Below are 14,744 nucleotides of genomic sequence, written 5' to 3'. Positions count from 1 at the left end.
AAACCACAAAACACGTCCACCCTGTCATGGACAAAACCAAAGTAGTTTCAATATATTTTCATTGCATAGTGATTATAAAATAGATTTTCAGTAAGATATTTGGTCCCTTTCTCAACAATAAATTATAGTTAATAATTTTGATAATAATGAAACTGCTGAAAAATATTTGTTTCACTATAAAATATGCAATACTTGCAAATTTTTTTCTGAAAACAAAGATATCTGGTCAAACTTCTAACAATATTAACTGGCCCTCTTTTCTTTATAAAGAAATCACACAAAAGGCTTTGCTAAATTGTTAAAATAATTTTGCTAATTTTCATAAAAGGTGAATATCAGGGTGGACAAAGACTTTAATGGGTGAATAAGAAGAGAAACAACAGGAACAAGAAGAAACCCTTAAGCAATATATGATACTCTAAATATTAAACTAAAACTGCTCACTTGATTCGTTTAAAACCGTGGCTTCATTCATAACGAATCGCCGCACAACAGTTCTGCTGTGGATTTGTCTGGAACTATTTTTATTGGCAAAATAGAACAAAAACAGATAATTTTGATGATATTGTGTTTATTAACTTGATGTTTATTTTACTGTTGTATAAAATAAATATCGCATTTTCAAATTGAGCAGATATTCAGGAAAACAGCACATTTTCTCATGTGATTGCTTAACTATATCATGAAATATAAGACAAAAACCCATTCGGGGCATTTTTTATCCTCATATCTTGAATTTAGGCACATTTAACATCACCCTAACAGGCTTCATCACACAGCGAGTCGTTGTCTTCCATCATCTTCCATCACTATGAAACTGCATGCAGAGTAAGATGGTCTGGGCCGGAGCAGGGTGCACTAAATGTGTTAATTTACACATATTATTTTTTCCATAATTAATCACACCAAATTAACATGTTAAATGGACAGCCCTAGTGAAAACATTATCAGAGTGTGGGAAAAACTGTGCACATGTCCACCCTGTCACAGAAGGCTTGATGACAATGACAGGGTGGACATTTCTGACAATATTTAGCATTTAATGGTCACACGGTGTAACTTCAGTTAGCAAAGTGATTCATTGTTGAAGATGACAGTGTGCCGTTTAAAATATATATTTTGAATTTCTGAAAAGTTTTTATAGTAATTAATATTTCACTATGACGCAAGTGTAGATACTCAGTGTACTTGCAGCAGATGAAGGAAGACCGAATGGGTTAGGGCTGATGTCACTGACCACATCAGGTGGTTTCTTAAAGGGGCGTTTACCCCAAAATGACAGGGTGGACAGCAATGTCAGGGACACGTGTAAAATGCTTAATATTATTATGAAAATAGAATATAAATGATTGAACGTTCTTGTTTTATCAAATAAAGTTTTTACACTCACTGAAGTCAGCTGAGCAGAGTCTGGGACATGCCAAAACCGCACACATCCAATCAAAGAAAACTGCATAAAATGAGAAAAACACACAGTACTTGTATGTGTGTAAATGTTAATTTATAATAAATTCTCAGAATTTCATTATTTTGCATTATATTCATGATGACAGCAATTCTGATGAGGACACCAAAAGGCACTTTATAGTGAAAGTGACCCAGGACATGCTGTTTATAAGAGCTGTTTTTACTCTAGGTGATCTGAAATGACAGGACAGGTTTCAGTATTTATGAGCTTTTATACGGATTTCACGTGCTGAAGTTATCGTGACGAAGCGTGTTTCCTCCAGTGTCACACACGCTTGTCTTTACAGGAAGAAATTGAAACGTGACATACTCACTTCATTTTAAGCATTTCAAGTTTTTATTGAAAAAAAAAAGTTTTTTCAGGTTATCTTGGGATGGCTGGAGAAGATTAGCACAAACACCGATGTCTCATTTTTGAGTTATGAACATCTAGTTTTCGTGTAGTTGCTCTTGACCCAGATGTAATTAGTAATTGTCATTTAAATCAGCGTCATTGAAACGGTGCCATGAATAACTCGGTCAGCCGGGTCCGTTGAACTAACGGACATGATGCTATTTTAGGCGGCAAATTATTGATCACGTGGATCGCACGTGACGCGCAAGGTTTATCTCGGTGATCTTTAATCAAGGCTATTTATTTTTTATTTATCATTTATTTGTTCTAAGTAAAACAAGGAAACATTTTCAAGGATAATACTGAGAATTCAAGCAACATAACGATTAGAATCGAGCTCTGTAGGATCCCTGCTGAACACTTATCCTGCTGTGGAGTTAAACTCCCATTACAGCTAATCAGATTGCAGTTCTTTTGGCTCCTTTTAGTGGAAAAATGTGCCTTGGATTAGTTGCCATGTTCATAATGTTTGAAGACCAGTTCCATGGCCAAACTCAGCCTTCTGTCATGTGTTCAGGTGGTGGACAGCAGCCTTCTCCTCAAACAGACCAAAGACCTGAAGCCCGAAGCTGAACTCTGCAGCATGTTGTAACTCAGGGGGTTTGGACAAAAGGCATTTTACAGTCATCTGATTCTTCTGTAATCTCCAGCACAAGCAGAATGGGAAATTATGACGAGGACACTGCCTTTCTGGGGCAAAAGGGACCATTTTTTGCGCTCCTTTTCTTCCTCTTGAACGCCATCTACATTTCCACCGGGTTTCACGGCCTCTACATTGTTTTCGTCGGGGCTTCACCATCACATCACTGTCAGGTAGCGGATGGAAATCTGAGTGAAGAATGGACGAGAGCGAGTATTCCCAAGGAGATGGTCAATGGAAAACTGCAGCCCAGTCAGTGCTGGAGATACAGTCTGGAGACGGTCCGAAACCTGTCGGCTCAAGGTTACTCACCGCAGGACGTGAACCTCACAGACCTCAAACGAGAGAGATGTGCGGATGGATGGAGCTACAGCACTGATGTCTACCACTCCACCATCGTCTCTGAGGTGAGGACAACCCATGCCAAAGATTTAGGAGGATTTGTGTATTTTAATTACATATATGACACAGTTTTATCTAATAAACATAATACATATTCAATAAATGAGATCTGTGTAGTAGTAATTAAACAAAATGTGTTTTAAAATATGTTTACCATCAATAAAAATCCAATTGATTAGCCTGTTTGCTGATTTTAAGGAATTTGGGTTTAAATAAATTCAAAAAGATGCAAATACTCAAACTATGCCGTGAGTGTGTGTAAACTCGTCTTCATCATTGAATGGTCAATAGCAGCACAGGCGTTTCATTGGACCAGTAATAATGTTCCGTGTCCAAATGAACATGTGATGGTAAGCTGCCATTTTACTGTATTTCTCACAGTGGAATCTGGTGTGCGACAGCGAGTGGAGAGTCCCGTTCGCAACCTCGACGTTATACATGGGCTACTTGTTGGGCTCTCTTGTTTCTGGCCAACTTTCTGACAGGTACTGCTTTTGTGCACATATCATAATTAATGCAAACAGTCGGTTTTGATGGAGAATATCTGGCCGAAGCTATATGACAGCACCTGTGTGCTTTACAGATCTAGTAAGCTACGGTAAAACAGTTTTTGTTTACTGGTCTACTTCCACCCTCAAAACTGAAGGTGTTCTCGTTGCTCTCTCCTAACCTGGAGAGTGTGTTCACCACTGACGTCTGGTGTCTGGTGTCTCAGGTTCGGCAGGAAGAAGGTTCTCTTCACGTCTCTGGCGGCAGAAGCGCTGGTGATCCTGGCGCAGTCCTTCTCTCACTCGTGGCTGCTCTTCTGCGTCCTGTATTTCTTTGTTGGCACTTTCCAGATTTCCCTGTACCTCACAGCTTTTGTACTTGGTAAGCATGTGATGAGATGTCATTGAAGGAAACAGAAGTGAATATAATCTGGCCATGTTGTTGTATAACTGAGCTTCACCCCGCATGCTGTATTCATTCTCACAGGTAGCGAAATATTAAGTAAATCCCTGCGAGTTCTCTTCACTACGCTGGGAGCTTTCCTGCATTACTGCATCGGTTACATGGTGCTGCCCTGGATCGCCTTCGCCATCCGCGACTGGAGGACACTGCTGAGGGTTCTGTCGGGCGTGACGGTGGTGTACGTCCCTCTGTGGTGGTGAGTCAAGAACACACGGCGCTCACAATCTGTACTCAAGTGCAAGTAATAGAAGTAGAAGTGATAATGTTTTACTTCAGATCTGATTCAGAACAAGCAAGTCTAGTGTGAACTGGTTCAGACTCCTCTCCATTTCCCCTTTTCTCCATGATCAATCCCAGGCTGATCCCGGAGTCTCCGCGGTGGCTTCTCGCTCAGGGACGAGTGCTGGAATCCGAGGCCATCGTGAGAGAGGCGGCGAAGAAGAACAAAGTCACTCCTCCGGAGGTCATCTTCAGCACGTCCGAGGTCTGACCGCTGCGCTGTCCAGACTCAAAGTAGCTACTATATAAGTGAGGTTTTGAGAAAGACAAATCTGTTCTTTACAATCATTTCTAGGTTAAAGAGGATTCATCTCAGAACAGCCAGTACAGCGTGCTTGACGTCCTGAGGACCAGCAAGATCCGCAAAACCACCTTTATGTGTTTACTGCTGTGGTGAGAGATGATCAGACACATGACATGCTTTAGCTTTACCTGTTTATATTACGAATCATTAACTCAGTGAACAGGGAAAGTTCTCTTCAAGTTCCTGTAATGTTAATAGAACATTCATTTAAAGTTATCTGGTCTTTAATAACGTTAGCACAAAAACATTATATACATTGTTTATGGTTTATTTTAGCTGAATGTTTGTCTAATACTTGTTTCAGAATGTTCAAATGATCAAATGGAATGTTTCCTTAAAGAGATAGTCCACCCAAAGATGAAATTTCTTTCTTTCTTTAGATAAACAGAGATTTTTAGGAAAATAATTACTTTTTTTTAAAAAGATTTTTAGGATTATTTTCCTAAAAGTCTTTGTGTTTATCAGAAGAAATAAAGTCATACACATGACATGAGGCATGAGGGCAGCAATGGGGAAGATATTCTGAAACTGTAGCTTTACAAGCTACTCATACGCTAAAGTAGTTCAGATACAGTCAATCTACCCTGCTGAAAAAGTGGTGAGCTACACTACAAGTTACTATCAAAAAGTAGGTCACTACATTGAAACTGCTTATGATTTCAAAGAGTATTGTTTTATTTTGTAAACTATCCAAACACTCAATGCTCAAATATATCTAAAAACTGACTGTCAAAGTGTAATATTGCTACAAATGTAACAATAATGCAAGAACAAAAAGTATGCAAGTTATGCAACTTAAAATGGATATATGGATATAAAATGGATATAATCATATTAAACTCACTGAGGCGCGAATCATGAGCTGCTCCCGTGAACACTTCACTCTGAAACTTGCCGCAACCAAATTCTGCTCGATTGACAGATTGCTTCGCCAAAGCAACGGAGCAAAACACAACATTAGTGATCTTTTGGGTGCATTACAAAACGGTCTAGTAACAGTGTTTTAATCTTTGGTTTGTATAAATTGCATACAAAATGTAACCTTTTCTAGTCGATTCATGTGAAATATCAGCCCACTCCTGTCCTTTACACAATCATCAGACAATCTCCTCTCAGTGAACTGTCAAGCCGCAAGAGGCGTGATATAACAATACAGCGTAATGCACAATTTTAGTTGTGATCTAACAAGAAGACGCTGTCAGTGCATTGCAGGTTCATCAAAACCCAAAACGGGATGTAGCTTGTGGTCACGCTAACCCTACACCGCTACTTACTGGGAAAAGCTACTGAAAACTGTAGTTAAGTTATTAGCGTCGCTACTTGTAGTTAGCGACTCCCAAACACTGCATGAGGGTGAGCAAATGATGAGAGAAATGCCATTTTTGGGTGAACTATCCCTAACGTTCGCATAACCATGAAAAAACATTTTTAAAGCAATTAAAACATTCAGAAATCATGTTTAATATGAACATTAGAAAAACATTCTTAGAACATATGTTAGTTGGCTGGGTTTGTTCTTTCCGTGCGTCAGCGAGTGTCCTTTCCTCCCTCTGATAGGATGGCTATCAACATCGGATATTTCGGCTTGTCCTTGAACACCACTAATCTTAGCGGCGATCCGTTCCTCAACTGCTTCCTGTCCGCGGTGACTGAAGTGCCGGCCTACATCGTGTCCACGTTCCTCCTGAGGAGCTGTCCACGGAGACCCGTCCTGTCTGCTTTCCTCATCATAGGAGGAGGATTTCTGCTTCTGGTGCAACTCATTCCTGAAAGTAAGAGTTCACAAACGCAACACGACTCAAAGATTTTAGCAAAATCCTACTTGTGATTCAGGTTTTGAAGGTTATCCTAAAATTGAACAGAGGTCCATGCAGCGTGACCTTTTGCTTACAGCACTTACAGAAAGGGATAGTGTTGAACACAAGAGTCATTCTGTGCATTTACTCATTCAGCAGAGGATTTATCTAGAGCGAATTACAAACGTCACGAGGGCTTGTAATGATAAAAGAGCCGATGTGAGTAACGCAGAAGACACGCTGCAGGAGCATTTGAAGAACTGATTATAAAAGGCACATAGAGGAAAGCGAGTTTAGTGTACTTTGAAGAAAAAGCATCAGTAATCGGTTTATTGAGTCGATCCCTGTTCAAGCGACATCTATGAACGAACGTCTGTGAGTTTACTACGGGTCGAGGATTATCTTACGTTCCACACAAGTAAAACTGGACTTGGACCATTTCAAGGAAAAGAGGTTAAGCCTATTACTGAAGGCCACATTCACATGCTTCTGCAGATTTAGAGCTTATACTGTATGCATAAACGTTATTGAACTCTACATAAAGGTTGGCAGGTCTGAATGGGTACGTTTACCAGTTCTGAAATATTTCTGAAAGAACGTCTTCTATCAGCAGGCAAAAGCATTTTAATAAAGGCAGACATTTCAATGCAGCGATCGATCAGCGTAACGACAAAGCTCTTTCACAGGTCTTCATACGCTGGCACTGGCATTAGAGATGGCTGGCAAGTTCGGCTTCACCATGTCCTTCACGGTGGTGTACATCTACACGGCGGAGCTCTATCCCACCGTCCTGAGGAACCTGGGCATCGGCATGTGCTCTTCAGCCGCCCGCATCGGCAGCATCACTGCGCCTTACGTCATATTCTTAGGTAAATCGAGTGCTTTGAGCAAAACTTCATTCATGTCATTTCAAAGAACAGATTTTAGAGAAGAGCTTTAGGGGGAAATACTTGAAGATTTTAGCGATGACGTGTTCTGCCCTCTATTCATACAGGTACTTTCAACAAGTATCTGCCCTACATCCTGATGGGAAGTCTCACCATCGCTTCCTCAATAGCTAACATGTTTTTGCCCGAGACGTTTGAGAAAGTGCTGCCTGAGACTCTGGAAGAAATGCAGAAATGCAAAAGGTAAGTCTTCCATCACTCGATTTATGGTTGTTTTTTAAACATAAATAAATACACAAGTTTCTCCTCTTTAACTTTTCATTAAATATGACCTCTTTTTAGTTTCATTAGAAGAGATAAACACGGCTTGGAGGAAGGGAAGGGATCCATCACCATGAAAGAACACACAGCGGGAAATAAATACATGAATGAATGAGTAAAAATCATCCTCCAGTCTTCACACAGGAAGTCAATGGCTTGACATTATTTAAATGTGAATGAAATATGAATACATGTCATTTCATTTGTACATTGTATGAGTTTATTTTGTATTGTATTAACACAATGTATTTGTTTTTTTTCTCTCTGCCAAACTGTAAGTGGTATCAGCACATGAATATTATTATTTTTTTTATTTAAAATTGACATTATTTAAAAGGCAATAATGGTTGTTGTGAGAACGACTGAAGTTGTCGTAAGACGAATCACATCGAGATCGAGCTGGCATACAGGATGATGTTTAGTGGAAGTGCAAAATGCTCAAATAAAAGCAGTGTTTTAAACTCATAGTCCCAGACCTTGATTGTGATTGGCTGAGCTGTGTTTGAGTCATTGTAAAATACTCTATAAACACACACCTGTCTGTCGCCTCATTACATCAGTATTACTGAGCTCTACAGCATGCCGAACAATCTTTATTTAGCTGTTCTGAAAGCAGTGTAAACCGTGTCTTCATTGGGCTTATTTCCTTCAGAACATGATTTGAACAAAGGTTATTAATAAAAAACAGCCTAAATATCACAAATGTATAAGTACTAAAACAGCACCAGCTCCCTTATATTTAACACAAGGCTGGAGTTTCATCACGCTAACAATAACCTGACTCAATCTGTCCCCCTCACTAACTCCCTCTAGTGACTACCATCTAAAAACACTACTGGAACAAACCATTTAAGATTGACTCTATCCTCATTCATTATATTCAGAAAAAAAAAAGATTATCAAGAGCAAAAATAAATAGATACAGCAAATAGGACAGATACAATCACATTTCCATATTGATATTTCCATAAATAGCTCAAATGAGCACTCCCTATCTCCGAGATGCTATTGTAAGCTGTTGTGTAAACAGGACTCTCAATGCATTTTCAGCTTGAAAAACCACAAAGTTTCTAAAAATTATGCAGTTTGAATTTATTCATGGATTTTTTTTTCTGTTGCAAATACAATCATTTTTATGCTTTGTACATGAGTGTTCATAATATATATATATATATATATATATATATATATATATATATATATATATATATATATATATATATATATATTAATACTTTAATGTTTTAATCACTTACATTTTTGGTAGTTTTTAACCACTCTTTCATAGTGTATAGAAATATGCAAATAATTATAATGAAAGTTAACTGCTGTATTATGGGTATAATAACATAACCATTTACTCAGCCATGAAGATGAGGACAATGAAGCAATGATAGAAAATGAATTCAGAGCAGGTGAAAAAAACAGGTAGAGAAGGGCCATACAGGATTTTATGACTATACCAAGAAACATGCAGATTAAGGTATTGTAGCCTTAAAGTACAAAGGCTGTTTGTTTACGTCTATTTTGTTTACTAGTTGTGAAGATAAGGAGCAGAGAGAGAAAGTAAATGTATCCAGTGCAAGTGAAGAGAACAGGACTGGCCACACACAATATTGTGAAGTACATTACAGATTAGGGCATTTCAAAGTTTAGTATTTGGTTTGTCTTGAAAAAATCTCATGCAGGGAAAGATGGAGAGCCACATCTTCAGGATGACATCAGAAGAGAGGAGTTAGATGGAGAATCCAGAGATGCAGAGGAAAAACTTTACCCAGAGGACCCATCGGACTGGCCTGCAACCCATCAAATTACTGACACTTTTAGGCAAAAGATGACTGAGAGAGGGCCTTTGAAATGTCCTGATGGGCCATATCCTAGATCCGAGGCGAGTAACAGGCGCTTCTCTAAAGCCTATTGTTATCGCTTATTATCAAATGGGGAGAGAATTGAGCGAGACTGGTTGTTATATTCCAAGAAAGCAAATCAAGTGTATTTCTTTGCATGTAAATTATTTGGTGGAGCCAAAACATGTGACAAACGGCTGGTGCTAGGATACAACTGGCAATGTCTTTCAAAACACTTCAACTTCATGAAACAAGTAACCATCATATAGATACTTACCTTTCATGGAAAGAATTGGCAACTCGTTTACAGTTAGGGAAGACAACTGACAGTGAATTTCAAAAGGTAATCACAGCAGAGAAGTCCCGCTGGAAGAATGTACTGACCAGAGTGATTGACTGCATTCTTTTTTTAGCTGAGAGGGAAGAACGAACAACTGGGCGGCACTAAAAATGGCAATTTTCTTGTCTTAATTGAGCTGCTAGCACGTTATGATGTTACAATGGCAGAGCATCTAAGAGAAGCATCTTCCAAAAAAATAACATCATACCCGTCATGGTGTACTCAAAATGAGTTTTTGCAGTCTGTATCTGAATACATTGTTAGCAAAATCTGTACACGCATTAAAGCAGCAAAATATATTGCAGTCCAGTTTGACTGCACTCCTGACATTTGTGTACAGGAATCATTTGTTGGCTTCACTGCTGTGAAGGACACAACTGGCCTGGCCTAGCAGAGAAAATAATTGAAGTGATTGAGAAGAATTTGGGATTAGAGTTAATTAATTGTCAAGTCAAGTCACCTTTATTTATATAGTGCTTTTTACAATGCAGATTGTGTCAAAGCAGCTTTACATTGATAACTGGTACATAATTTTTGCTGCACAGCAGCTCTTAAAGAATAGTGTCAATGCAGGCAGATCAAAGCACTGTTGAATAAATGTCAAGAATACTGTTGAATATCAAATGTCAAGTGTCCCCAACTAAGCAAGCTGAAGGCGACAGCGGCAAGGAACCCAAACTCCAACAGGTGACATCAGGTGGCAAACAAGTGGCAAATAGGTGTTAAAATGGAGAAATAAACCTTGGGAGAAACCAGGCTTAGTCGGGGGGTCAGTTCTCCTCTGGCGAACAGTGCTTTGTTACGAATCAGGTTGCTATCATAAATCTGATAGGATCGCAACATTCAAAGTATTTATTCCAGTTCCATCCAGTTGAGGATTGTATTCATCACACCGGGGACAGAGTTATGACAATGGATCCAACATGAGTGGGATTCCCAAAGGCGTCCAAGCTCTAATCCTGGAGAAAATCCCAGAGGCAGTATTTATTCCCTGCTGCAGCCACAGCCTCAATCTCCTTTCATGTGACGCAGCATCTTCAAACAGAGAATGTTTAACTTTCTTTGGCACTCTTCAGAGGTTGTATACGATCTTCTCCTCGTCCGTCAAGAGATGGGACATTCTGAAAGAATTTGTGGAAATTACACTGAGTGACACCAGGTGGGAGGCAAAACTAGATTCTGTTAAAGCCTTGCGCTTTCAGCTTGGAGGAGCTCTTGATGCTTTGGAAAAGCTTGAAAAAGTTGCTAAAGATGGAAAAATTGCATCCGAGGCAAAATCGCTCTGTGAAGAAGTTGTGCGCATGGAGTTTCTTGTGTGTCTCATAATGTGGCATGACATTTTGGCTGAGATCACACATGTAAGCACTAGAGGTGTCTTTGGACACAGCCATTATGCTGATCAATTCTTTAAAAGACTTCTTTGTACAGTACAGAGAGGAGGGATTTCAAAAATCGATGTCCATTGCACGCAAAATGGCAAGTGAATTGAATGGAGGCACAGAGTTTAGGAGAAAACGCCTCCGCAAACAAAAGAAATTCCATGATGAAACCGGCAATTACAGTGAAGATGAAGACCCTGAAGTGCATTTTTTATGTGTGGTGTGTTTAATGTAATTGTTGACACAGCTTCCAGGAGCTTAGTGACAGGTTTAAAAATATTGGCCATGTCTTTCAGCCGAGGCAACGGTTAGTGGCATTGTTAGAAAAACTCTCAAGGCCACTGTCAAATTTGGGAATACCTTGTCTAGATTTTCCTGCAGAATAAAGCTTAGCTTATCGATTGCTTTTTTGTGACCTTTGAGAATTCTGCTTGCAGGGTAGATTTCCTGAATGATGCCTCTTGAGATGTCACTTGTTGTAAGTGCATACCTCAATGCAGATTCCTCCAGTTCTTCTTTTGTCATGGTTTCCATCTTGATTAGAAAACTAAATCTGTCAGAGACATGGCCAATATTTTTAAACCTGTTACTAAGTTCCTGGATAGCTGTGTCAACAATTACATTAAACATGCTACACCTAAAACAAGCTCCTCTGAGATAAAAAAATGCAAGGCTTTAACAGAATCTAGTTTTGCCTCCCACCTGGTGTCACTCAGTGGCTTCAGTGTAATTTCCACAAATTCTTTCAGAATGTCCCATCTCTTGACGGACGAGGAGAAGATCGTATACAACCTCTGAAGAGTGCCAAAGAAAGTTAAACATTCTCTGTTTGAAGATGCTGCATCACATAAAAGGAGATTGAGGCTGTGGCTGCAGCAGGGAATACAGGTGCTGGTCATATAATTAGAATATCGTGAAAAAGTTCATTTTTTTATTATAAATTATTTTTAAAAATGAAACTTTCATTTATTCTAGATTCCCTACATGTAAAGTAAAAATGTGTTGATTAGAGCGTACAGCTAATGAAAGTCCAAAATCCAGTATCTCAAAATATTAGAATATTTACATTTGAGTTTCATTAAATGACCATCCCTACAGTATAAATTCCGGGTATCTCTTGTTATTTGAAACCACACTAATGGGGAAGACTGCTGACATGGCAATGGTCCAGGAGACGATCATTGACACCCTCCACAAAGAGAGTGTCACAGATGGTCATTACTGAATGTGGTGGCTGTTTACAGAGTGATGTATCTAAGCATATTAAATGCAAAGTTGACTAGAAGGAAGAAATTGGGTAGGCAAAGGTGCACAAGCAACAGGGATGACCACAAGCTTGAGAATACTGTCAAGAAAAGCCGATTCAAACACTTGGGAGCGCTTCACAATGAGTAGAATGAAGCCGGAGTCAGCGCATCAAGAGTCACCACACTCAGACATCTTCAGGAAAAGGACTACCAAGCCACTTCTGAAACAGAAACAACGTCAGAAGCATCTTACCTGGGCTAAGGAGAAAAAGAACTGGACAGTGAACAGTGGTCGAAAGTCCTCTTTTCAGATAAAAGTAAATTTTGCATTTCATGTTGAAATCATGGTCCCAGAGTCTGAAGGAAGACTGGAGAGGCACAGAATCCAAGCTGCTTGAAGTCTAGTGGGACGTTTCTGAAGTCAGTAATGATTTGGGGGGCCGTGACGTCTGCTGGTGTTGGTCCATTGTGTTTTATCAAGTGCAAAGTCAATGCAGCCATCTTCCAGGAGATTTTGGAGCACTTTATGCTTCCATCTGCTGACAAGCTTTATGGAGATGCTGATTTCCTTTTCCAGCAGGACTTTAGCACCTGCCTACAGTGCAAAAACCACTTCCAAGTGGTTTGCTGACCATGATATTACAGTGTTTTATTGGCCAGCCAACATGCCTGACCCCTGAATCTATGGGATATTTTCAAGAGAAAGATGAGAAACAGTCGATCCAACAATATACAGATGATCTGAAGGCTCAATAGTGCCTCAGCAGTGCCACAGGCTGATCACTTCCATGCCACACTTCACTGATGCTGTAATTTGTGCTAGGAGCAAGTCATTTGCTGTAATATGTGCTGCCGACCAAGTATTGAGTGCACAAATGAACATACTTTAAAGAACTTGAACTTTTCTGTTTTGAAAATCCATTTTTTGATTGATCTTAGGAAATATTCTAATATTCTGAGATACTGGATTTTGGACTTTCATGAGCTGTACGCTCTAATCATCAAAATTTAAAAAAAAAAACTTTTGAAATGTTTTACTTTACATGTAGGGAATCTAGAATATATGAAAGTTTCATTTTTAAAAATAATTTACAATAAAAAAAATGAACTTTTTGATGATATTCTAATTATATGACCAGCACCTGTAAATATTGCCTCTGCATGGGTTTTTCTCCAGGATTAAAGCTTGGATGCATTTGGGAATCCTCCTCCAATCCTAAATTCTTCTCAATCACTTCAGTCTTTTTGTCTGCCAGGCCTTGACCAGATGTGTCCTTCACAGCAGTGAAGCAAACTAATGATTCCTGTTCACTTGTTTTTTTTTTGTTTTTTTTTTCATCTGTGTGGACATATCTTATTATAGGCTGCTCCTGTTTGGAAGATGCTTCTCTCTTGCAATTCACTGTCAATTGTCTTCCATAACTGCAAGCAGGTTGCCAGTTCTTTCCATGAAAGGTAAGCATCTGTATAATGGTCACTTATTTCATGAAACTTTCTTGGAATATAACAAACAATCTCGCTCAACATATGATCTTCCATACCCCTTAGCAAATGTGCAGTTGCACAACAGCATGAGGATCATATAGTCTGACAAGCAACAATCCTAAAGGACGGTTAGAAATCGCACAGTGTGCATCCAGCTTAAGACTATTCCAAGAAGTTTTTGCATTCAGCACCAGATGTCTTCAATATTATTTTAGGAGAAACTGGTTAAATTTATTTTTTTTTTACTAATTTGTAAATACTGAAACTTTTATTATTGTGATTTTTCTCCTAAACTAAAGACTCCATTGGTCTAACACTTTTCTGAACTTTGAGATTTTTTTTTTTTTTTTCATTCCACTGCATCAGTTTTTTTAACTGAAGACATTTTTCTTTGCACTAGTCAGATCAGAATCACAATCAGAAAGAGCTTTAAGAGAATTTTTCTTGGTACTGAAGCTTCCAGTTCACACAAATACAACAAGACACATAGTAATAAAAATTAAAAATAAAATATTAGGTTTAGTCATAATAATAATCACTTACAGATTATGAACAGTGGCAGTTTGCTTGAGTTTGTGGTACATGAACTATGCCACTATGTGTCAGTGTCTGGGACTGATACTTCTAATCAGGGCAAGAACACTCAGGACAGATCAATAAAAAATTATTAATAACACAAAAAAAGAAGCCCATTCATGTATTCAAAAGAAAATGTTACAAGCAAGTTGTAACGAAACGGGACTCATGGTAAGAGATCCATTTGCAAGCTTTATTTAAAGTAAGAATGGTCGTACAGGCAGGGTCAAAGCAGGGGCAAACAGGAACAGCAAGGGCTAGGCAGAATCGTGGTCAGGATACAGGCAGTAGATCAGGGCTCGCAGATATCGTTCACAGTCCAGGTAACACTGTTACATAGGGTGACATAACCAGGGTGACATAACGTCCCCCTCTCGAAGGCGCGTCCTCGCGACGTAAAAGGAACAGCTAGGGAGGGGGGGTGGGTGC

General features: G+C 39.1%; 1 protein-coding gene across 2 annotated transcripts in view; it reads left to right on the top strand.

Annotated features, from left to right (window-relative positions):
* The window catches only part of slc22a5 (solute carrier family 22 member 5), an 11,787-nt gene extending 3,886 nt beyond the window's left edge, over positions 1–7,901 (top strand). The window contains exons 3-12 of one of the 2 annotated variants that reach the window (XM_048166650.1): positions 2,379–2,908; positions 3,285–3,388; positions 3,619–3,773; positions 3,879–4,050; positions 4,212–4,338; positions 4,429–4,526; positions 5,995–6,209; positions 6,920–7,102; positions 7,228–7,363; positions 7,463–7,901. In XM_048166650.1, coding sequence (XP_048022607.1) covers positions 2,522–2,908; positions 3,285–3,388; positions 3,619–3,773; positions 3,879–4,050; positions 4,212–4,338; positions 4,429–4,526; positions 5,995–6,209; positions 6,920–7,102; positions 7,228–7,363; positions 7,463–7,556 — 1,671 coding nt within the window. In that variant the 5' untranslated portion in view covers positions 2,379–2,521 and the 3' untranslated portion in view covers positions 7,557–7,901. Of the gene's footprint in view, positions 1–2,069; positions 2,909–3,284; positions 3,389–3,618; positions 3,774–3,878; positions 4,051–4,211; positions 4,339–4,428; positions 4,527–5,994; positions 6,210–6,919; positions 7,103–7,227; positions 7,364–7,462 lie in introns of those variants that run through there. The other variant, XM_048166651.1, reaches the window with a different exon arrangement.
* Positions 7,902–14,744: the final 6,843 nt, after the last annotated feature.

Source organism: Megalobrama amblycephala, linkage group LG18 (genome assembly GCF_018812025.1).
Source record: "Megalobrama amblycephala isolate DHTTF-2021 linkage group LG18, ASM1881202v1, whole genome shotgun sequence".
Classification (NCBI taxonomy): Eukaryota; Metazoa; Chordata; class Actinopteri; order Cypriniformes; family Xenocyprididae; genus Megalobrama; species Megalobrama amblycephala.
This window is presented reverse-complemented; position numbering and strand designations above follow the sequence as displayed.